Source organism: Dromiciops gliroides, chromosome 1, assembly GCF_019393635.1.
Source record: "Dromiciops gliroides isolate mDroGli1 chromosome 1, mDroGli1.pri, whole genome shotgun sequence".
In the NCBI taxonomy this organism is placed as follows: Eukaryota; Metazoa; Chordata; class Mammalia; order Microbiotheria; family Microbiotheriidae; genus Dromiciops; species Dromiciops gliroides.
The window spans coordinates 403,613,889-403,639,458 of record NC_057861.1 but is presented as its reverse complement, the minus strand read 5'-3'; the positions used below and the strand labels follow the sequence as shown (position 1 = coordinate 403,639,458).

Below are 25,570 nucleotides of genomic sequence, written 5' to 3'. Positions count from 1 at the left end.
CCAGCAATTCCACTAGTAGACCTATACCCCTCAAAAAATCAAAGAAAAGAGAAAAAGAACCCTATGAACAAAAACATGGATAGCAACTCTTTGTGTGGTGGCAAAGAAGTGGAAACTAAGTGGATGACCATCACTTGGGAAATAGCTGGACAAATAATGTAACATAATGGATTACTTACTATTGTGCCATGTAAAATGACAAAAAAGGACAGTTTCAGTGAATCTTGAGAACTCTACAATAAACGGATGTTGAGTGAAGAGAGCAGACTAAGGAAAAAAATTCACACATCAACAACACTGAAAACAAAAACCTTGAAAGCCTTAATGTCTCAGGGTATAGAATGAGACTTTTTTTTTTTAAACAAAGCCAATGAAGGAATTTATTTTACTTGATGCTGAATATTTATTACAAGGGTTTTGTTTGTTTTCTTTTTTTGTTTTTGATGGGAGTGGATGAGAGAGAAAGAAAGCAATATTTTTGTTCATTGAAAAAAATAAAATAGGGAGCAGCTATGTAGCGCAGTGGATAAAGCATTGGCCCTGGATTCAGGAGGACCTGAGTTCAAATCCAGTCTCAGACATACTAGCTGTATGACTCTGGGCAAGTTCACTTAACCCTCATTGCCCCACAAAAATAATAATAATAATAATAATAAATTAAATTAAATTAAAAATAACAATAGCTAACAGTTTCTAACTGGTGCTTAACTCAATATCCAAGCAAAATCACTACAAGGACTAAGGAATTCTTTCTCTTCTCCTTGAGGTGCCAGGGATATTGACTTGTGAGAATGCAGGCATTCCTGCTGCCGGTGCTTTTCCTCCCTTAAAAGCAGGGACTGATTCATTTTTGGTTTTGTGTCCTTGACACCTGATCCAATGCCTGGGACATATTAAGTACCTAATAAATGTTTGTTGATTGATTTACTGTGTCCTGTTCCTGGAAAGACCCCTTCGTCTGCTTCTCTCTGTAACTAGTTTGTCGTTAGTAGAATGGCTTTAAAAGAAAGACCAGATACGGAAGCCAAACTCACCATCTTCTTTCTCTCTGAGTCCATGACTTGTCCATGCACCTCCCTCTTGATCAAAAGATCACCTCTCTTCCTGCACACTCTTCTCTTCTTTGTTATTGGGCAACCCAGTGAAGAAGGAGAGGGGACCAAAATATGAGAATGGTAGTACATGTAGGGACCCTCCTAATGATGGTTTTCTTCCATGTTGTAGCTAGAGAGTTTATTTGTAAAGCTATAAAGAAGCAGGTGTTTACACTAACAAAAAAGGGGGAAAGTGGAGTTGTTTATCTGATTAAATCCCTGAATCTTCTGAGTCAATTTTTATCCGTTTGTTTAACTGGATTCAGTTCTTATGCTAAGGATTCCCACCTTCAGCATGAAGCCTTTACCAGGCCTCCTTAATCTTATGACCTTCCCTCTGAGATTGGCCCCAATCTACCTCTCCTATTTCTTGTTTGTGTTTAGTTGTTCACATGTTTTCTCACCTATTAGACTTGAACTCCTTGAAGGCAGGGACCTTTTTTTATCCTTGTATGCATCCTCAGCATTTAACACAGCACCTGGCCTATGTTGTTGTTATTGTTGTTATTTCAGTCACATCTGACTAACTCTGCATGACCCCATTTGGGGTTTTGTTGGCAAAGATACTGGAGTGGTTTGCCATTTCCTTGTCCAGCTCATTTTGTAGATGAGAAACGGAGGCAAAGAGGTTTAAGTTATTTGACCAGGGTCACACAGGTAGTAAGTGTCTGAAGTCAGATTTGAACTCAGGTCTTCCTGTCTGTAGGTCCAATGGTATATCCATTGCACCACCTAGCTGCCCAAGCTGGCAAGTAGTAGGTGTTTAATAAATACCAACTTGGCTTGACTATGCAACTCTAGAGGAATTCATTCTCCTGTAGAAGTATCCAGGAAAAGAAGACAATGTTTTTAAAGAACAGGTCTAACTTCCCTCAGGTTGGCTGTCATTGTAAAGTAATTGTGTTTGTGTACTTAAAAAACAAAACAAATCACACACACACATTTTAACAAGGGGGAAGTTTTGTTTGTTTGTTTTGGTTTGGTTTGATTTTCTTTGCGGGGCAATGAGGGTTAAGGTACTTGCCCAGGTTCACCCAGCTAGTAAGAGATTTTTTTTTTAAACTGGGTCAAATCTTTTACCAGTTTTAATATGGTGTTTATTTTGCATTGCTTTTGATGTTTTCTTTGAAGTTTAAATTCCTCCTTTGGCAAATTGTCATTTCTTTGACTCATTTCTACCCGTATTCTATGGTCCTGCTGTTTGTAGGGCTTCTGTGTTCACTCCTTTTCTGTAAGAGCTACTGGTCAATGCTTATGCATTTATGTATTAAGGTATAAGAGGTTTAACACCTGGGTAGTGAGAAACTTTACCTACAGATGCAAAAGCAGAAAAGATAGAGGAGAGATTAGAAAATATTAAAGAATTCAAGTGTAGAACATCATGCCAGAGAAAGCTAGCAAATGGACAAGGCTGTGATGAGCAGCTCTTTGAACATATCAAACCAAGTAATCAAACATTTACAAAGCACTTACTATGTGTGACACACAATGTTAGGTTGCTCCTCTGTGCTTACTTTCATATTAAAGTCTTTAAGTACTGACTAAGGTTAGATCCCCCTCAACTGGCTTTTAATGTATGGTTCCAGCCTTCTTTCAAGTCTCCTTTCATATCAGTTCCCTTCATACCTAAAAGATTCTAGCTAAACTGCTTTACTTTCTAGTCCCTGAATTTGACATTTGACCTCTTGTCTTTGTGCCTTTTTTACATACCATCTGTCTTCTCTGGCTTGAGCTTACTACTCATCTCATGTCCTAGAATCCTTAGCCTCCTTCAGGCCCAGCTCATGTGCCCCTCTTCCCCTCTTCAACTTACCTTTCATTTATTTAAATGTGTAAATGTTGTATCCGTCAAGTGGAATGTAAACTCTTTGAGGGAAGATATGTTAATTTTTTTCTTCCTACTCCTGAAACCTAGTACATAGTACACATTTAATACATTGGTGATCCAATCATTGATTAATAAATACTTGTGGAATTAAAAATGAAATTGAATATTGAGTTCCTTTGGAGGATTTAGCTAATTTCTTTATATAATTTCTTTACTCCTTTATCTTTGCAATAGAAGTTGGTATATATGAAATTAGGCCTTTATCATGGTCTTTCTGTTTATACTCATGAACACTCCAAGGCAAAGTTTTCAATGAAATTTTTTTTTTCTTTAAGACAATATTCTAGAGGCAGCTAGGTGGCACAGTGGATAAAGCACCAGCCCTGGATTCAGGAGGACCTGAGTTCAAATATGGCCTCAGACACTTGACACTTACTAGAGCTATATGGCCCTGGGGAAGTCATTTAACCCCCACTGCCACAAAACAAAACAAAACAAAACAAAAAAGACAATACTCCAACAACCTACAGCATGGGTCTGACTGTGTCATTCCTCTCAAGAAGCTTTACTGTCTCCCTGTAGGTTCTAGGATAAAATACAGAGTTCTCAGTCCAGCATTTAAAGATCTACAATGTCTAGCTCCAACCTGTTTTTCTGGATTTGTTTCACGAGACCTCTCCTCACATAGTCTAGGTTCCAAGATAGTCTTAGTGTGTCCCATTCTGTCTCCTACCTCCATGCCTTTGTACAGGCTGACCCTTCCAGTGTGGAATCTTTTCTTTCCATACATCTGCCTCTTAGAACCTCACCTCTATTTAAGTGTCACCTCTTATACTTTGCTTTTCCAAATCTCCCTGGTTAATAGAGCTCAATCCCTCCTCAGATTATTTTGTATCTACTTCTCCATTTATCTACTGCATTTCCTAGGGACTGTATGAGGGCATGTCAGCTGAACCCTAACCCCAGCATGCCAGTGTTTAGAACTGGAATAGTCCTTAGAGATTATCTAGTCCAACAGCATTCTAAGGAAACCTCAAAAGCTTCTCCCTTTAGAGCTCTGAAGTCCAAACCTGGAAGATCAAAACCACAACTACTGGGTCGCGGAACAACCATTCAAATCCAAATTCTCTGACTCCAGATGCCTTGTTCATTCCTTGATAGCACATTTCTCCCCCTAGGACTTAATTCTAGGTCAGGGGTTCTTAATCTACACGGAATCCATGGATAGCTTTCAGAGGGTCTGAGAACTTGGATGGGGGGGAAAAATCACATCTTTATTTTCGCTAATCTCTAAGTGAAATTGAACATTTCTTTCAATTATTTAACAGCATTATTCAGAAAAGGTCCTATAGGCTTCATCAGACTGCCAGAGTCCATGACATACAAAAAGGTTAAGAACTCCTGAGATAGATGTGTGTGTGTGTGTGTGTGTGTACATACACACACAAATGTATTTACATATATATACACACATATATGTATATATGTATATATACATATGTATGTGTGTATATATATACACACACATATGCTATTGTTCTACTGGTGTTCTCTAGGGTGGCACTACCATTTTTTGCAACCATACCACACTATTTACCCATATTATATTTGTGGTGAAATTAAGTTCCCAAAGCTTTTTCATATGAACTGCCATTAAATCTGCTTTCACATCCTGTACTTAGGCACGATTTTTTTTGAACCAAACTAGAGATTTTCCACCACAAAAGCCTTGCTGCAATTGCATGCTGACCTTGAATTCTCAAAAGCTGTAACAAAAAAGTTTAAATTCTGTCAGGTTCTATGATGTTAGAAAGGCTTTGATTATAGGGCTGGTGACAGACTATAGGCCTGTCATACAAGAGCTAAGTATAGAGAGGCTCCCCGCAAGATGTTTGACCAGCAGAGATTTTCTTTGCCAGTAATAACCAATTATGTAGACACATAAGGGCTCTCTGTCATGTGTGGGGCCCTTCTCCTTCCATTGTGAAAGTAATGGAATGGTGGGGAAAGGGAGTAAGAATCACTTAGTTTTAAGATTATTTAGAAATATTAATTTAACTTCTGATGCTGTTAGTGTTAGATTGTTGCCCGTAGTGACCCTGGACAAGTCACTTTACCCCGATTGTCTCAAACAAACAAAAAGTTGAAACACTGGGTTCAAATCTCAGTTCTATCATATGGTACCTCTTGATCCCCTTTCTATGTCTATAAATTCTTCTCTATAAAACAGCAGGATTAGACTCAATGATCCCTAAAGTCTCTTCCAGCTCTAAATCTAAGTCTATTGAGGAGCTGAAGCACATCCATATTGATTTTTTGTTTTTCTAAAAATGAAAACAGAAGAAAAGAAAGGACATCTAAATGGAAGAAAGCTTTATAGGTTCACCTCAGAGAGATGGATAAAAGAATTGGTGTCCTAATTTGTCAGTGTCTCATATGACCCCACTATATTTAGGGTGGATCTAGTAATGATTCACTTTATTCCTGACTCATTTTCTCATACCATCCACCCTACTCTCTCATCCTCCCACTTTCCAGTTCTGGAACTATGATTAAATCAAAACTAGAATTACTACTGGAAAAGGTGTATTCTCCAAAGAAACACTTACCATTCCAATAACTTCAAGTCAAAATCATCCTCCTTGGCCACCATTCTTTATGTATTGTTTCCCCCATTAGAATATCAGTTAAACATTGTTAAGCACTTTCCATGTGGGAGGCACCATCCCAGATGCTGAGGATACAAAGAAAAGCAAGTCATTGCCCTTGAGGAGCCTGAGGAGGGGAGACAACCTGTAAAGAAATATGTATAAATAAGCTACATGCAGGATAAATTGGAGCTCATCATTGGTGACAACAGAGGGAAGACACTAGAATTAAAAGAGATTGAGAAAGACTTCCTGTCAAAGAATATAAGCTCCTTCAGGGAAAGGACTATCCTTACTTTTTATTTACACCTCAAGTGCTTATAAGGGAGTGCTTAATAAATGCTAAATGTTTAATATTGTCCTTCTTTCAATTGGAAGAATTGGGTTCATCATGATCCCGAAATCAATAAGAAACATTGTTTTAAGGAATACCTGACAAGTTAGCCATGCAGGAGGAAGTTAAACAAATAGAGCAACATGAAGGTAATTGTGGTCTTAGATTGAAAAATCTTTTACAGTAGTTAGAGTAGATAAATTTTGCAAGATACCCCCCAAAAGTCCACGCATGGTGATTTCAGTGTGAAAGTGGGAATGGGAGAACAGTGAAAACTACACAGGAAAATTTGGTTCAAAATCAAGAAATTAAGGAGATCAAAGATATACAGAAAGCCTGTTCCTGTACAAGATAAACATATTCTTCAGAAAAAGCCAAGTAGTACCTGAATGGTAATCCTCAAACATTAAAAAACAAACTTGATTAAATTTTAATAGACAAGGAATAATAAAGAAGTCATTTCAGACTTGGTTCTCCCATGTACAGTTGGATCAACCAATTGGCAAAAGGATCAAGGTAAACTCAAATTAGAAGAAAGAAAAAAAAAATGATGAGAAGATAAGTATGAGACTATAACAATAAAAATAAAGAAGTCATCACACCAAATGCCTTTCATGAGTCAAGTATAGTACTGATGCCCATATTAGAAAAAGATAAAGTAAATTGTAGGCCTAATGAATACCAAAACAAAAACATTAAATAAAATATTAGCAAAAAGGCTATAACAACATATTTACAAGATTATTATTTATGACCAAGCTGGATTTACACCAAGAATACAAAGTTAGTTCAGCATTAAAAAATAATTGGTTATATTAATAATAAAATGAAAATAGGATTGTATCAATGGGTTCAGAAAAGACTTTTCACAAAATATAAAACTTACATATATTTTAAAAAATAAGAAAGTATAGAAATAACGAACCGTTCCCTAATATTTATCCAAAATCAAAATCTTGCATTAGCTGTAAGGGAGAAACACTAGAGGTCCTTTCAGTGTAAGCAGGGGTAAAACAAAGTTTTCCACTGTTACCATTATTATTTTATATAATATTATTATGCTATTTTATAAATACCATATGTTACCATAAATTATTTATAAAAATTCTAGCTATTAGGCTAATATAAGTTAAGGGACTTGAGTGAATAAGCATGGGTAAATGAGAAATAAAACTATTGCTATTTGCAGATGATATGATGGTTGACTTAGAGAACTCTGTAGATACAAATAAAAATTAACTGAAATATTAACTTTAATAGAATTGCAGGCTATAAAAAAGCCCACAAAATAACACCAATCTTTCTATATATTATTCTAACTGACTTATCTCACTCATAGTGGGAGAGCTCTTTAACTCTTTATTGCCTGGTATATATTCTCCTATGCATAACATCTCTCTTTTCTATTTTGCTATTATTTGGATAAATGAGTTTCTTTACTATTTGTTATGTGTGTTCATTCTGGGACTACATTAGGTGAGAAAGAGGTCAAGTCTTGGATATAAAGCCTGGGCTTCCCTTACTCTGCCAAAATGACAAAGTTATCCAAATTTAGCTGGAAATGGATCATATCACCTAGAAGAAGAGAGTCTGTATATATATATATATATATATATATATATATATATATACACACACACACAGAGATCTATTTCTACAGCACTACCCCATATCTCTTAGGAGGGCAGAGTAGCCTTTGTCCCCAGCTTCCTAAATGAAAAGTCTCCTTTGGAGAAGGGTTGGGGAAAAAGAATCTAAAGATGTCCATTCTGCCTCCCTTTGAGCCATACACACAAGGACTACCCTCTTCCTTACAAATAAAAATGACTATATTCACTAAATTAATTTTCAAATTTGGTACCTTACCAATTAAACTACAAAGGGGTTATTTATAAGACAAAATTCATGTATAGGAATAAAAACGTTCAAGAATATCAAAGCAAATAACAAAAAAAGTGTATGAGATATCATATTATCTTCTAATGAAGAAATAATCAAAACTGTTTGGTACCAGTTTAAAAATTTAAAAAGTCGATCAACTGAACAAATAGGTAAACAAGATCTGGAAGCAACCTAACATTGTAGTATAATGTCAGCAAATCCAAGGACACCAACTATTAGAATAAGTAATTCTTCAATAAAAACTGCGAAAAAAACTTGAAAGTAGACTGTGAGAAATCAAATGTAGGCCAGCATATTATATGCAATATGCCACAATAACATTTAATCGAGCCATTCATCCTAACTCCATTACTTTAAAGTGTCATTTGGAAATGAAAACATGACCTAAATAGAAAAGTTAATGTCATAAACAAATTAGAAGTCAGTGGAAAGTGATTCCTTTCACAACTGTGGCTAGAGGGAAAATTCTTAACCAAGCAAGACAGAGATATTCATAAAAAAATAATAATAAATGGACAGTTTCATTTACAAAAAATACAAAACAATAATCTTAGCTAGTAGCAAAATTAATTGTTAGAATAAAAAAACAGTTAACAGGAAAATCTTTGTAGCAAATTTTTCTGATAAAGATCTAATATTCAAAATACATAGGGAATGGATTCAAATGTATAAGGGAAAGAGAAATTAACTAATAGATAAGTTGTCAAAGAATATGAATATCTAATTTTCAAATGAAGAAAGGTAAGCTATCATCAATTATATGTTTATACTGGTCATGCTATTTGTATCTCTTGCTTTACCCATGAAGTTTTAAATTCTACGTGTGCAGAACATACTCATAAATAATATGAATTCTGAAAGCAAGTCCATTGTCACGCATCCTGTAGTTTCTCCTTCAGTGTCTGGTTAATTTATTATCTCAGATGTTATATTTAAGACTTTTGAGACGTTAAAAAACACCACATGGTTGAAGATTGAAAAAGAAAATATATACTAATCCCTAACATCAGTCAAAAACTATGGTTTTTCATTTATTCTCCTACATTTTTGTCATTATCTTTCAATGTGTATGGAAATTCAGGGTAAGTTTTTTTGTGTGGAAGGTATTTTAAGTCATTTTTCATTTGAGAGAACACTCTCTGCCTTAATTAGATGCTTATAGAACACTGACCATTGACTGAACTTGTCTGTGTGAAACAATATGGTTGTTGTTAATATTCTTAGGAGTAGACATGAACTAACTGAAATAAAGGACTCTTTATTACTTAAAAATACTGATTCATATTATTTAATTTTCAGGGTGCTCATTGGTTCTCCACTGGTTGGCCAACCCAAGAACAGAACTGGTGATGTTTATAAGTGTCCAGTAGGGCAAGGAGAATCGTCGCCATGCATAAAATTGGATCTCCCAGGTAAGGCAAAAGAGTAAATTCTGTTCCTATAATTCATTCCAGGCACTTAGAAAATTATTCTGGAACACTGTAATATAGAGAGTAATTGTTAGGTTTGAAGAGGTCAAATTCTGAAAGTGGAGGGATATTTTTAAGTCCTGGGTCCTGACTCTGTTGCCTTCGCATGCATATTTAAGCTGTAGAATTTAAACAACTCAGGACTACTTGGGATTTTTTTTTTTTTTAGTGAGGCAATTGGGGTTAAGTTACTTGCCTAGGGTCACACAGCTAGTAAGTGTGTCTGAGGCCGGATTTGAACTCAGGTACTCCTGACTCCAGGGCCAGTGCTCTATCCACTGCGCCATCTAGCTGCCCCTACTTGGGATTTTAATACAATGTACTAATAGTGTAGAGAACAGCTGTAACTTCCTTCTTCATCCAGTGGTTCTTGGAATTTCACAGGAGTAGCATGGAATAGCCTCCCCAAAATAATTCCTGTTCTCCCACTCAAAGCAAAAAAATATTGAGTAGAACCCAGGTCTAGGAAAGGAAGGGGACCAGCTTGATAAATTATCTACCCACAGTTTGAATTGTTTTCATATTTTGTATTAAGTTAACAAACATTAACAAAAACATGTGTTCATATGTACACATTTCACCTCCAGGATCAAATATACAATCTTCTGTTTGTCATTCAAAGTCCTTCTTAAGCTCCCTGCATCTCCTCCCTCTCTTGTCTTCTTCTTTTTGTTTTGTTTTGTTTTGTTTTGGCCAGGCAATGAGAGTTAAGTGACTTGCCCAGGGTCACACAGCTAGTAAGTGTCAAGTGTCTGAGGCCGGATTTGAACTCAGGTTCTCCTGAATCCAGCGCTGGTACTTTATCCACTGGGCCACCTAGCTGCCCCCCCACTGTAATCTTCTTACACCTTATTTTCACTTCCCTTTCCCTCCTACACCCATGTATTCTATAGTCAGGTGACATTGGCCTCTTGGCTAATCCTTGAACAAGCCACTCCATCTATGGATACTGGGTATTTTCCCCATCCTTGGAATTCTTTCTCCCCTCATCTCCACCTTCCAGCTTCCCTGGCTTCCTTCAGGTCCTCCCTAAAGTCTTACTTTCTACTAAAAGCTTTTCCTGATCCTCTTTAATACAAGTGCCTTCTGTTTGCTGATTCTCTCTATGTTAGGCTGAATAGATCTTATTTGCACATGGTTGTTTTCATGTTGTCTCCCCCTTTAGACCGTGAGCTCTTAAGAATAGGGACTGCCAGGGCGGCTAGGTGGCGCAGTGGATAAAGCACCAGCCCTGGATTCAGGAGTACCTGAGTTCAAATCTGGCCTCAGACATTTGACATTTACTAGCTGTGTGACCCTGGGCAAGTCACTTAACCTCCATTGCCCAGCAAAAAAAAAAAAAAAAAAAAAAGAATAGGGACTGCCTTTTTGCTTTTCGTTGTCTCCCAAGCACTTAGCACACTTCCTGGCACATAGCAGGTGCTTAACAATTACTTATTGACTGACACATACACACACATACATACACACATGCACATACACACATATGCATATACATTGACATATCTCTTAGAAATTTCAAGTGGAATCATATTATGTACTAAACTTGAGTAAGGTTCACTGACAGCTACTTAAAAGAGATACACTACAGACATTAAAATAGAATCCTTTGGTTCACTGAGGTTTGAAGAAGTCTCCAAATAGAATTTCCTCTGAAACCCTAGGGGAATGGAATGTCGAATTGGAATTATTCAGTGATGTAACAAACACAATGAAAAATGCCACTTTTCCCCAGTAGTGGGAAGAGCCAAGAGTAACTGCTCCAGTGTGACATGGTCCTGTGGGATCTTGTCTGACCCTGGGTCATCCCCAAGCCAAAGGATCTCTGGGAGTTCAGGGCCATTCCAGGACTAATTGAAGGCCAAAACAAACTGGTTGTTCAGAAAAACCTCAGGGGAAACCTAAACCCCTGGATCAGGAAAGTATTGAGGTTTCCTGGTTTAAGAAACTAAATCCTAACCTCTTGTTGGGGAATCAGATCACTGAAAGAATGTCAGGCTGACATAGCTGGCAAAAAGGATGCCCCATCTCCCCTTGTGAGATGCACAGACAAACTGGGTGACAGCAGCATCTGCTTCTAAACCCTGCTCACCCAAGTGTCACCATAATGGGAATTAGTATACTTCATGCCCAGGGAAAGGTCTGTCACTGCTGTAATGGCTGATGTTGTTTTAGTCCATTCTAAATGGTCTGATGTTCTGGAACCAACTTGAGACCAAAATACTTATATCAAATATCTCCTAATCACTGCACTTCTTTCACTAGAATTTCATGACTACTGCTCTAATCCTGTCCCACATTTTTCTTAGTAAGCCCAACTATATTCACCAAGATATTGACATAGAGATAAAGAACTTGCATTTGAGTTTTCCATTCTGGTTTCCCACCCAATTTTAGCACATATCTTGTTAGAAATTTTTGACACATTCCTGAACATGTAGTGAAGCATGCAAAGCTACTTTATATATACATAAAAATTTCATATGAAGCCGAATATTTTATCTGTTTCTATTAGCAAAACTGTGTGAGAGGCAGCAGTCCCACACTCTCATTGCCTTGCTATTTCTGCACTTTTTTTTTTCAGTTCAGTAAAACTATTTGAGACAGTGACCCAGACAAAGATTCTGGGACCTAAGCCAGTTTTTCAACTTTAACTGCCTCATTTTATTCCTAATAGTGATTTGAAGAATACTTGGTTGACCCCCTCAAAAAAAAATGCAAAGACTAGAATATTTCAACTTAAGGACATTGCATTCTGTTTCTACTAATTTACATTTTTCTTCTATTTTTAGTTTATACGTCAATTCCGAATGTCACGGAAGTAAAGGAGAACATGACGTTTGGATCCACTTTAGTCACTAACCCAAAAGGCGGGTTTCTGGTAAGAAAGGAAAAAGCAATATTTTTAATGACCCTAGGAATGTCTTCATTGTAAATCTTCAGGGTTTTTAATTCTTTCTTTCTTTTCAAGGCCTGTGGACCTTTGTATGCCTACAGATGTGGACATTCACATTATACAACGGGCATCTGTTCGGATGTTGATTCCAAATTTCAGGTTGTGAACTCCATTGCACCATCTGTTCAAGGTATGCACACCCTTGAAGTATTTTTGTGTGTTTGAAAAGTAGTCAGCAATGAATAAGGGAATATATACACGAAGGCATGCCAGAAGCAGGAAACATTTATCTTAGCTACCAGCATTTCCAATTTAGGTCAGTGTTTGCTTTGCTGGTATCAAACCAAATCTTCATGCTATTTGGAGAATTGATCTTAGTGTAAACAATCTTTAGAAAGGCATATAGCACCCCACTGGAAAAATGTCATCACTTTTATTCCAACAACAGAAATCTCTTTAGATAAAGAAGCCACATATTAAAAGGCATAAAGTAATTAGAGAAATTTACAAATGTCCTTTAAGACATTCATTGAAGAGTTTTCAATGACAGCAGTTCTACAACATGGGGAGAAGTTGAGGAGAGATGTTTCTTATTGATGGGATACCAGAAATAATTTTGTTGATGGCTACCAATATTTCATAATGGCTAAGAACTGATATTTTTTAAAATGAGTATTCAGAAGGCATTTTAATCATCTACAAAAAGAGGGTAACTACAAAGTCCATGATTAACAATTTGCCCCTTTGTCTTATAGGATGTAGTACCCAACTGGACATTGTCATAGTGCTGGATGGTTCTAACAGTATTTACCCCTGGACAAGTGTTACAGATTTTTTAAATAGTTTACTTGGGAAAATGGACATTGGTCCCAAGCAGACCCAGGTAAGGGAATTCTGCATTTTTGGTTTTGCTTTTTGGGATCAGAAAAAAAAATAGCAAATAATTATTAATGAAACTAAATATCAGAAATGACTTTATAACCCATCTGTCTGTGCTCATCCCTAGCACAGGTGGCATATCTAGGAGTGTGTTCTTTTTCTAAAAAGCTTTTTAAGCAGAAAATGTTGCATGAGCCACCATTTTTTAAATTGTTATCTTTTGGTTTTATATTGCTTTCATTTGTGAATATAGTCTTCCCCTGCCTAATTAAAAAGAAAGAGAAGAAAACAAACAGCTCAGCAAAAAAACTCACACATCAACCATGTTTGACAGTATATGCAAATTTTCATACATTAATCCCTGCCTCTTCAAAGAAGAAACAGAGGTAGAATTTTCTCTTCTCTTCTCAGGGGCCAAACTTGGTCATTTTAATTATGTGGCATTCAACTTTCTGTTTCTTTGATTGCTGTAGACATAGTGAATATTAAGTCTTCTCTTCTACAAATTGTTCATATTTACTATTTCTTGGAGCACAGTAATATTCCATATGCTTTATTCATGTACTACAGTTTATTTAGCCATTCTCCAATTAATGGGCACCTCTTTGTTTACAATTCTTTGCTGCCCCAAAAAGTGCTACTGTGAATATTCTGGTAGATTTAAAATTTGTCTTTCAGTTGAGGCATATGCATTGGGATTTCTGAGTCAAAGGTTATAAACATTTTAGTCAGTTGTGGGTGTTTTTTTCTTCCCTATAATTCTCACTTGTCCCTCAGATTATTTTTGCCAGTTCAAAATTCCATTCTATTTGTATACCTTTGATTCCATACCCCCTTCGCCATTTCTTTTTTTTGTCATCATCTTTGCCAATTTGCAAGCTGCCATTTTGAAAGCAATGAGTAACATCTCTTTATGAATGTGCAGAACCCATAATTTACTAGCAAGTTTTAATAAAAACTTGACCATCCCTGCTCACAACATATCTGTCTCAATGTGCTTAGAAACTATGATATGGCCTCCCTAGAGCATCATATTTATACCGTGGTTTCCGTTCTCATGTTGCATAAATGAAAGGGCAATGAAATACAGGATATTGCTACAAAAATCTGTTTTCCTTTATTTTTAATTATTTTTCCCCGTTAAGAAGTAAGTGCTCCAGGGTTGAGTTGCTGAAAATCACTGTCCAGAGCATTTTTATCCCAAGAGCATCCTTTTCTCAGTAGATCCCCCTGTTGGCCCCTAAAGAGAGCAAAGACTACATGTATTCTAAATTTGGGGTAATTTTTACTTTCAGATACTAGGTTTATGCTTCTTTCCTTCATTTTTAATTTATTAAATTCCCTGTAGGTGTCTTGACATATTGGGTTTGTAGATTTGGCATAATATATGGATTCAGAAACACACAATTTAATTTGGGGAAAATAGGACAGATCGCTTAAGAGGTAGTATCCAAGGGGCAGCTAGGTGGCAGAGTTGATAGAGCACGGCCCTGGAGTTAGGAGGACCTGAGTTCAAATCTGGCCTCAGACACTTAACACTTACTAGCTGTGTGATCCTGGGCAAGTCACTTAACCCCAATTGCCTCACCAAAACAAACAAACAAACAAACAAAAAAAGAGGTAGTATCAAAGCAAATTTACAAATAAAGGCAATCTCACAAGAACAAAGATTTTTTTTGTGTGTGTGTGTGTGTGTGTTTTTTTGTTGTTGTTTGTTTGTTTGTTTTTTGGTGAGGCAATTGGGGTTAAGTGACTTGCCCAGGGTCACACAGCTAGTGTCAAGTGTCTGAGGCCAGATTTGAACTCAGGTCCTCCTGAATCTAAGGTTAGTACTTTATCCACTGCACCACCTAGCTGCCCTAAGGACAAAGATTTTTATTATCTATCCCTCAAGCTAAGACTGGTGAACTTCCCCTGCAGGAAGGGGTATTCACAAATAGAGGAGAGCTAACTTCTATGTTCTGGTCTTCCTATAAGTCCTTTCTGTGTTTTACATACTTGTGAGGAACAAAATAAAGACTGTCCTATATCTGATATATTGTTAGCATGTACACTCAGGAATCAATATGGTATGATGGATAGAGAGGTAGAAGAATTGGCCTTGAAGGCAGGAAGACCTGGGTTCAGGTATGTTTCTGATACATACATTGGCTGTATGAAACTAGGCTAGTTGCTTAACCAGCCACTCACTCACTGCTCTTTAAGACTATAAGTTACAGAACAGTAGCTGATATGCATTGATGGAGAAAATTTCCTCATCTGGGAGTTCCATAGATTACTAAAATCACAGTCCAGTCACTAATTCATTCATTCAATAGCCATTTATCAGACACCTACAAGGTATAGGAACTTCTGTTTATTTAATTTTTTTCTATGCTGTAGTTCAAGAGGAAAAAAAAGAATTAAAAAATGTGATTTACTTTATGATTTCAAGAGAACCTTAGAATGTTAGGGCTAGATGGGACCTTAAAGATCACCATGTCTAACCCCCTAATTTTACAGATGAGGACAAAAGGTAAGTGATTTAGGTAGTTTACTCTGGTAGCTAACAGCAGCAGACCTGGGGTTAGAATTCAGAACTTTTCAGTTTAAATCTAGTACTCTTTACATCACAGTACTAAAATGTCTCAAATCTAAGGAAGAAAAATAAATTTGAACTTTTCTACCAAAGCAACAATCAGAAGAAAATGCACAAATAATTGACTAATAAGCTTCATTCTCCCATTCACTCTCTAGAGGTCAAAGTGCCTAGCTAAAGTACTGAGGGAAAAGTATTTTCTTTTTTCCCCTTCCACAAAACTAATCTCTTGGCTGCTGCTACTGCTTTGTTCTGGGCTCTGTCGCCAACTAAGACGCCCTTTCTACAAACTTCATTATGTAAAAAGTTCAGTTTCTGGAAAGGATGATTCAAGCTTAATGATCACCCCCTACTTCTTGTGGCATGGATCCATGCAATCAGTCCCTTCCTCTTTGACAGGTCCTCAGATTACCAATAAGCCTTCAGATCACTTACAAACCTATGGTCTCTCTCCATTCTGGTCCATCCTCCACCTAGCCACTAAAGTGATTTTCCTAAAGCACATCCACCCTGATGTCATCACCCCCCTAATGAACAAACTCCTGTGGCTCTCTATTGCCTCTAGGATCAAATACAAAATGTTCTGTTTGGCCTTCAAAGCCCTTCATAACCTACCTTTCCTACCTTTCCAGTCTTCTTACACCTTACTCCCTGCCATGTACTCCTCAGTCTAGTGACCCCGGCCTCCTGGCTGTTCTGTAAACAACATACTCCATTTCTCTGCTTCCAGCATTTTCTCTGGCTATCCCCCAAGCCTGGCATGCTCTCCCTCCTCTGCTCTGACTACTGACCGCCCCCCTCCCAGCCTTCTCTAAGTCCCAACTAAAATCCCACCATTTACAGAAAGTCTTCCCCGACTCCTCTTAATTCCAGTGCCTTCCCTCTGTTAAAGAACTTTTATTTATCCTATTTTATCCTTGCTTTCTATAGACTTGTTTGCATGTTGTCTCCCCCATTAAACTGTAAGCTCCTTGAGGGCAAGTCTTTTGCCTCCTTTTGTCTCCCCAGTGCTTAGCACAGTGCCTAACACACAATAGACTCTTTTTTGTTTTTGTTTTTTGGTGTTTTTAAAAATTTATTTGGTTTGTTGGTGAGGCATTTGGGGTTAAGTGACTTGCCCAGGGTCACACAACTAGTAAGTGTCAAGTGTCTGAGGCTGGATTTGAACTCAGGTCCTCCTGAATCCAGGGCTGATGCTTTATCCACTGTGCCACCTAGCTGCCCCACACAATAGACTCTTTTTTTTTTTTTTTTTTGCAAAGCAATGAGGCTTAAGTGACTTGTCCAGGATCACACAGCTAGTAAGTGTCAAGTGTCTGAGGCTGGATTTGAACTCAGGTTCTCCTGAATCCAGGGCTGATGCCTTATTCATGGTGCCACCTAGCTGCTCTCCACACAATATACTCTTAATAAATGTTGGTTGATTGACTAGTTGATTGATTGATTGATATAGCATGGAGGCTATGGAACCAGGAAGCCCACAAAAGCAAAATTGTGTCTGTATCACCTGCTACTTAACTTTGGTGAGCTTCACTTTCCTCATTATGAGGGAATTGGATTTGAAGGGCCCTTGCAGCAATTGAGCTATAATCTAAGAGATACCTCATTTTGTTAACTATCCGATTACCTTCCAATGGGTGCATCATTTCATCCCAACATTGAATCTCAACTATTAAAAACCAGCCTCATTCAAGCCCACCTTTAACAAATAGTATATTTTTTCTATCTTTTTACAAAAAAAATTCATCAAGGACTGGTTTTTAAAATATTTCCTTGATAGAAAAGTGATTTGAAGAACCTGGCTCATTATTTTCCAAATCCTTACTTTTACAAAATAAATCCTTGATTCCACTTTAAAAATAGGTGAAGTAGAATACTAACAAATACTCTCATTCATCTTCCTCCCATGCTTCAGGAAAGAAATTCATTCATAGGAAATTTGGAAGTACACATCCTCTAGAAAAAAAAAATGTACAAAAATGAGCACAGTTGTAAAGGTTTCTTTCATGTGGTCTCCCAGTGTTTCTTTCCAAGAACGTTGCCTACTTGTTTGTGTTGACAACCGTTTTGATCTCAGTGGTTGCTAACAGGATTTAAGTACTGTATTTTTAATAAAAGAGCCAAAAACTACCCACAAGTTGGCAGTCATCTTCTGAAAAATGCTCAGAAGTGATCTTCATCTCTTTTATATCTTTGATGCCCAATTTATAAGGGGTTTCTAAAAACATCTGCATTCATAGGATCACGGATTTAGAGCTACAAGAAATCTTTGAGGCTGTGTCACCCCTTCATATTACAGATGAGACAAAATCTAGAGAGACTAAGTGAGAAAGCAACCTAAGGGAACCTATGATGTTTAAGCCTCACTTACTATTACCCTTTTAGGAAGGACACATGCTAGAGTTTTCAGTCTGCTCATCTCATCATCAAAAATTAGAGGTGATATCATCGCTCCTCTCTGCATTTCAAATTCTGAGGTCAATTTCAATCAAGGGCGACCTGCTCTATTAACAGATAGAAACTATCACTACAATTTAGTTATGTGACTTTAGGGAAGAGAAAGGGTCTTCCTGAGACTATTATTTTTGGGAAAAAACTTGGGGAAGCTATGTGTATTGTGAGGCAGGGCTAACTCTGCCCTACTTTCCAGACATGTAGGAGGTAATGGGATGCCATTTGATAACATGATATTAACAAGGATAAATGAGCAGGCTAGTTCCTAAATAGCATGAACTTCTGTCTGGAGAATTAGTGACCTCCCCTTCACTAAAGGTCTTTCAGCAGAGGTTGAGTCCTTTTTTAATTTTTTTTTTTTTGCAGGGCAATGAGGGTTAAGTGACTTGCCCAGGGTCACACAGCTAGTAAGTGTCAAGTGTCTGAGGTCAGATTTGAACTCGGGTACTCCTGAATCCAGGGCAGGTGCTTTACCACTGTGCCATCTAGCTGCCCCACTTTTTTTATTTTTGATGCAATGAGGCTTCTTTTTCGGGTGTGGTTATTCTATGTCCACTTCTAATATCTCTTCCAACAACTCTGAAATTTTGTGATTTTCTTATCCTGTGAAACCCAACAAGTGGGGTACCAAGTAAAATACTGTCATTCAGCTAAAATCTCCTCTTCTATAGGAAGAAGAACTTTAACATTTACTCCGATATCCTAGATATTTACATTGTTAGTTGCCTGTCTTTGAACTTCCAATCTTCTTACATATTTTTTAATTCAGAAGCCTGCTATTTGTAATATCCTATGACTATTGAGGGGTAGCTAGGTGACACAGTGAATAAATCACTGGCCCTGGAATCAGGAGGACATGAGTTCAAATCTGGCCTCAAACACTTGACACTTACTAGCTGTGTGACCCTGGGCAAGTCACTTAACCCTCATTGCCCCACCAAAAAACAAACAAAAACTTAGCTCAAGGACTATTGGACATTACCGGCAAGAAGTAACATTTCTAGAGGAATTCTTTTAACTGAAACATACCTAAACAGATCTGCAGCAGGCCTTCTGTCTTGGAAAAACAAAAGCACAAAAACCAAAGCTTACAGTGGTATCTACTGGAGACAATGTGAATGAAAACTTAAAGTCATTTCACTAATGACAATATCAATGCTATTTTTCTAAAAATTAAAGTCTGCTTTGGTGCCTTATTTTAGCCACAGTTATATTCCCGTCATTGTTGTCAAGGAATATCAACTAACCAGTTTTTGCACAAGATGGAAAAAAAGCCATAAAACTGCCTTCAAAAAAGCACCTATAAAGTAAACCTGAAAAACACTTTGAGCCTGCAATAAAAGATATGACAGTATAAACATTATGGAGGCCTTATTGATCCTCAATACCTAAGCATTACATTGCTTTTAATAATAAATGAGAAGGATATAAATATGCCAAATAAGAGTACATTACCCTAAATAACACCACTAAATTGTGAGACTTGGTATAAAAGTGAAATACACTAATGGAACATTGTGTATATTGTTTGCACCATGATCCATCAAGAATGTAGCATGATGTTAAACCAAGGCTAAGTTGAAAGAGAGAAATTAATTAATTTTTAGGAAAATTATTTATCTCCATTTTTACCACATATTTTTACAACCTTTTCCTTCAGGCATCCTGAGTACTGAACCTGATTCATTGTTTCAAGGCCTGAACCAAAGACAACGACTAGTCTGTGCAACCTTACCTCTCCTCAGGCAATTTTTCTTCCCTGAGGATAAGGCAATGGACTAGGCCTTCCTAGTTTTCTATTTTACAGGCTAGTAGAGTGACTTAAACATAGTAAGCTCTATAGGGAAGGGAACTGGTCCCCACTGTTGAGAATGTTTGTTACCAACCTACTGAAAGCCTGGGAGTTGATAATAGCATAGTATAATGCAGTTGAATGGAAACTCAACACTCATATGTGACAATTCTGCTGTAATAACTACAAGATAATAATGAGACCAACTCCTTCCAACTGATTACTTAGTCCAGGATTCCCATTAGTGATTTCAAACTTGGTGCTCTTTCCTAAGGTTCCTTACTCCTACCTCCTCTATACTTTGTAGCAGAATATAATGGTGTGATAGATTAATTTAAATTCTGGACAAAATTTCAGAATTATTTCCTTATTCCTTTTGTTCATCCAAGTTATGCTGATCTTCAACAGAGATGGCCCACTCCTTTCAAGAGTGTAGCATTTACCCTCCCCCATTTCCAGAAATAGACTAATTTCCCCATGTAGACAACAGCATAATTTTTTCGTTATTTTTGTTTCTTGGTTTTGTGATCTGACCCTTTCCCTAGACTGAAAATTAATCTTTGGTCCTCTTTCTTTGGAGAAGAACCAAAGCAGGCCTTTTCTCTATTTGTGCCAAAGGCAACAACAAGTATAATTATTCAGGCTTTGGTGCTATATGCCATTCACCAGGGAACTGATTTTCTATTTCTTACTCTTCTTATTTTCTCACATTCCCTCATTTCTATGTTTATTCCAGTTCTAATTCTCTAACCTTTCTGTCATTATTTTTTGTTTTGTTCTCCAATTATGGAATTTTTTGTTGTTGTTGAGTCATTTTCAGTCATTTCTGACCCTTTGTGACACCATTTGGGGTTTTCTAGGTGAAGATACTGGAGTGGTTTGCCACTTCCTTCTCCAATGGATCCAGTAGATTCATTTTGTTAGGAAATCAGAGGTTAAGTGACTTACCCATGGTCACACAACTAGGAAGTGTCTGGGCCTGGATTTGAACTCAGGTCTTCCTGACTCCAGGCCCAGTGCTCTGTTCAGTGAGTCACCAGCTGCCTCTTATTATAGAACTAGGGGACTACAAAAGAATGATGACATCATCCCACCTCATCTCTTACCTGACCTCCAAGAAAAAAGCATGAAATACATGATTTCTTGACCTTAAGGAAAGTTACAGGGAAATGAGGAGATACTGTGTATCTATCTCTACACATATGAAAACAACTATAATAGATTAACAAGTACAACATAACACACTAAAAATTGCAGGATTTGTAGGTTTAATTTATAAATATACTTATTCACCCATCAATCCATTCATTCATTGAAAGAAAGAATGTCAGTCAAAATACTGATAAGAACCCATCTTGGAAGGAATGGCATATTCTGAAGGAGAAGGACATTGACTTGGATTAGTATGGGAAGATCTCCTGAAGGAAGTGAGATTTGAACTAAACCTTGAAGAATTAATATGATTGGAACAGATAAAGAAGATAGAAAGATATTCTAGGCGAGCAAAATACATACTTTGGGGGTAACATTAAGAGATTTCCCTGGCAAGAACAGAGCTGGGGAATGATGTAAGATATAGTGGAATAGGTTGGATAGAACCAGATATTGAGCATCTTGAATGTCGGTTAGAGAAACTTGGACTTTGTCATATAATCAGTGAAGAACTACTGAAGAGAAGTGAGATGATGAACTCGGTATTGTAAAACTATTAATTTTTCAGTAGTATACAGAATGGATGGGGAGGGAGAAAGTGTTAACTGCAATTTGGAAGGGACCTATTGCATATGGAGGCATTTTTAGAAGCCTCAGTGGATATGAGGGTGATGTCTTCACTGGGAAACATGTTGAACAAAAGCAATAGATAAGCAGTATATCTTACAGAGAACTGTGTGCTTATAGATAAGAATCTTAAGGATTGCATAGATAAATAGGGCTAACCAATTGTCTAGAGGCCAACTTTAGCCAAAGAAATTGTACATTAAATCCATAGTCTCAGGATTGGGGTCTGACAATATGCTAAAAGAGACTTTAGAGCCTCTCCGAATGGATATTTCCAGGCCAAAATTCAGATTCTTCTATTAATGATGACCAGTGGGAAGAAATGAAAAAGTCATATACCAACTAGGGAATTGGACATGAAAGGAGGGAGGATTACAGTTTGGATATTTGTGGGAAGTGCTTACTAGTATATGACATTCTAACTGTAACCAAAGTTAAACTGGGCTTAGAGAATGTTAACCCATTTTTTCAATGGTTCATTTCCCTAGTAGTAATTATTGCTTGTATCAAATGATTATATCATAAAGGATACATTACTCTTGCTTGTAGGTTCATGACTACAGAGGAAGGATATAATAGGAAGATAAGTTAAGGAAACCTGAAACTAAAGGGTAGGCAACCACCCAATGGCTCAACATTATATCTATATCTACATATTACACACACACACACACACACACACACAACTTGAGATTCCTTTAAGTGTTTGGCAGCAGCAACCCCAGCAATGGTACCTTAAATTAGATGATATCATCAAAGATGGGAGACTTCAGGGATGGAACACAGTAGACTGTTAGATTTGGATGATATGTGAATTCATTTTGTTAAATTGCTTTCTCCACCTTCCCTTTCTTTTTCATTATTTGTTTCAAGGCATTGGTTACTGAATGGCGGAGAGAGAGGTATATATTCAGAAATAAAGGTGATTTCAAAATAGAAGGTTTTAATGGAAACATTTAAAATAGATGCTATCACTATTGCTGTGAGAAAACCCCCCCAAAAATTCTACCCAGGGGAGTATGAAATAAAGAATTTGTAAAGCAAGGCTGAGAGTCAAGTTTGCAGGTAAGCTGAGTGAGCAGTTGTCTATCTGGTTCAGATCAGAGAAGCTCTTCTGACCCCAAATATTTCCTTTATCCAGATGCAGCTGTTCCATTCATTCCTTTGGGAAATATGGTGCCCTGGCCAGGTGTCCCACTTTTGGATGTGTAGTGCTCCTTAAGGGTGCTAAGTGGTGCAGTGGATAGGGCACCGGGCCTGAAGTCCAAAAGACTCATCTTCCTGAGTTCAAATCTGGCCTCAGATATTGACTAGCTGTGTGACCCTGGGCAAGTCACTTAACTCTCAGTTCCTCATCTGTAAAATGAGCTAGAGAAGGAGATAGCAAACCACTCCAGTATCTTTGCCAAGAAAACCCCAATGGAGTCATGAAGAGTCAGACATGACTGAAACAAATAAACAACAAAAGTGCTTCTTGAGGTTGTCAAGAAACATCACAGATACAAGTACATATTGTGTAATGGAGTTAGGCATAAGAAGGGAAGAGCTGGAAAGAGGAAGAAAGATGGCATATCACAATTGCAAATCAAGTGATCTGATTACTTTTTAGCTGACAACTAGTCAGGAAGAGGATTAGAAACCTGAAACCTGGAACTTATAGAGAGAGGGGATGCTGTAAACAGGGGGGAAAGATGGAGGATCAAAACATAAATATAATAAGCTTTGAAAATATGACCCATAGTTAGCACTACTAGGTTATGTCTTCAGATTACTGATACCTACTACGTGGTTACCCACTGCATCCTGGGCCATCGCTAGTCATCTTGACTTTTGTCCTGTCACTGGACTTAAATAACTCTAATAAAAGAGTGAGATTTAGTAGAGAAATGCAAGTTAAAACTACTCTGAGGTTCCACCCCACACCTGTCAGATAGCCTAATATGACAAAAAAGGAAAATGATAAATATTGGAGAAGATATGGGAAAATTCGAACACTAATGCATTGTTGGTGGAGTTGTAAACTGATCCAGCCATTCTAGAGAGTAATCTGAAACTATGCCCCAGAAGCTATAAAACTGCATATCCTTTACTCCATCAATACCACTACTAGGTCTATATCCCAAAGATATCATAAAAGAGGGAAAAGGACCCACATGTACAAAAATATTTATAGCTGTTCTTATGGTGGCAAAGAATTGGAAACTGAGGAGATCCCCATCTTTATGGGAATAGCTGAAGAAGTTGTGGTATATGAATGTAATGGAATACTATTGTGCTGTAAGAAATGATGAGCAGGCAAGATTTCAGAAAAGCCTGGAAAGACTTGTATGAACTGATGTTGAGTGAAGCAAGTAGAACTAGGAGAACATTGTACACAGTAACAGTAACATTGTGTGATGATCAACTATGATAGACTTAACTCTTCTGAGCAATACAGTGATCTAAGACAATTCCAAAAGGCTCATGATGGAAAATGCTTCCAATCCAGAAAAATTACTATGGAGTCTGAATACAAATGAAAGAATACTATTTTCACTTTTTTGTTTTTTATTTCTTCTTTCTTGTGTTTCTTCCCTTTTGTTTTGATTCTTCTCTCACAACATGACTAATGTGAAAATATGTTTAAGATAATTGTAGTGTATAACATATCAGATTGCTTGCTGGCTTCAGGGGAGGGGAGAAGGGAAGTGAGGGAGAGAGAAAAATTTGGAACTCAAAATCTTACAAAAATGAATGTTGAAAACTATCTTTACATGTGATTGGAAAAAAATAAAATACTATGAAAAAAAAAGAGAAAAGAGTGAGGCTGATGAGTTTGGGCAACCCTCCCTTACTTAAATCCAATTCATGAGCAAATCAAGACATGACCCTTGCAATATCATTGGTCCTCTGAAAATGAAGCACAAACAACAACAACCCACTGCATCAAATAGGAAAACCAACAGATTTTCAAAAACCTATCTGCAAAATTGTCAAGTCTTGTGTTGATACTATTTGCTCAGATGGAGGAAAATTTAAATCAACATTTCCATTGCATGGATTATGTATCTAATAGTGGCTTGCTATTTTAGGTTGGAATCGTACAGTATGGTGAAAATGTGACCCATGAATTTAATCTCAACAAATATTCAACGACTGAAGAAGTGCTCATTGCAGCCAACCAAATAGTGCAGAGGCAAGGGCGCCAAACAATGACAGCTCTTGGAATAGATACAGCAAGGTATGTACATTAAAATGATTCACCAAATTAGAAGTCTCTTCAAGGTGTATAATTTAGGAACTGTTCCCTTTTGTTTCTTAGTTAACTATTTGGAATGTTATCTCAATTGATCAAATCATTTTAAAGTATCTGAAGCTATTAATTAGTATGATCATAGGATAATGGATTTGGAGGTGGAAGGAATGTTATTAGCCATCTAGTCCAACATATCTCTCTCTCTCTCCTTTTTATAGATGAAGAAACTGAGGGAAAGAAAACTGCCCTGACAACCAGCTGATTTAAGTCAAAGGGACTAATTTTTAATCATTCTGGTTTTTTTCAATGTTTAAGACTATTTAATGTTAATGTAGCTTTATTGATAGATGCCTCTATGGGACCAATTAAATATCATCTTATTCTAATTTGTTCTGGTATTGAGATTTTTAAATATGTCTCTTTAAATACAAAACTTGAAAGGGAAAGTTATTCAGTCAACAAAAAATTTCTTTCATCCTCTTCATTTTTTTTCCTTTTCTCCAAAGAGATTATTTAAAAGACATAGAATTTTAGAGCTAGAAGGGACCTTAGAGATCATCTGTTTTAATCTCTAAATTTCAAAGACAGAGAAAATTAGGGCCAAGGAAGGGTAAGCGACTAATAGCTAGTTAGTGTCAGAGGTAGGACCGAAGTCAGGGTCTGGTGGTTGTCAGCCTTGCTT

At 37.1% G+C, this 25,570-nt stretch overlaps 1 protein-coding gene across 1 annotated transcript in view; it reads left to right on the top strand.

Annotated features, from left to right (window-relative positions):
* The window catches only part of ITGA1 (integrin subunit alpha 1), a 209,162-nt gene that overhangs the window by 80,892 nt on the left and 102,700 nt on the right, over window positions 1–25,570 (top strand). The window contains exons 3-7 of the mRNA XM_043977095.1: window positions 9,106–9,218; window positions 12,068–12,156; window positions 12,247–12,361; window positions 12,927–13,054; window positions 24,725–24,873. Coding sequence (XP_043833030.1) covers window positions 9,106–9,218; window positions 12,068–12,156; window positions 12,247–12,361; window positions 12,927–13,054; window positions 24,725–24,873 — 594 coding nt within the window. The remainder of the gene's footprint in view (window positions 1–9,105; window positions 9,219–12,067; window positions 12,157–12,246; window positions 12,362–12,926; window positions 13,055–24,724; window positions 24,874–25,570) is intronic.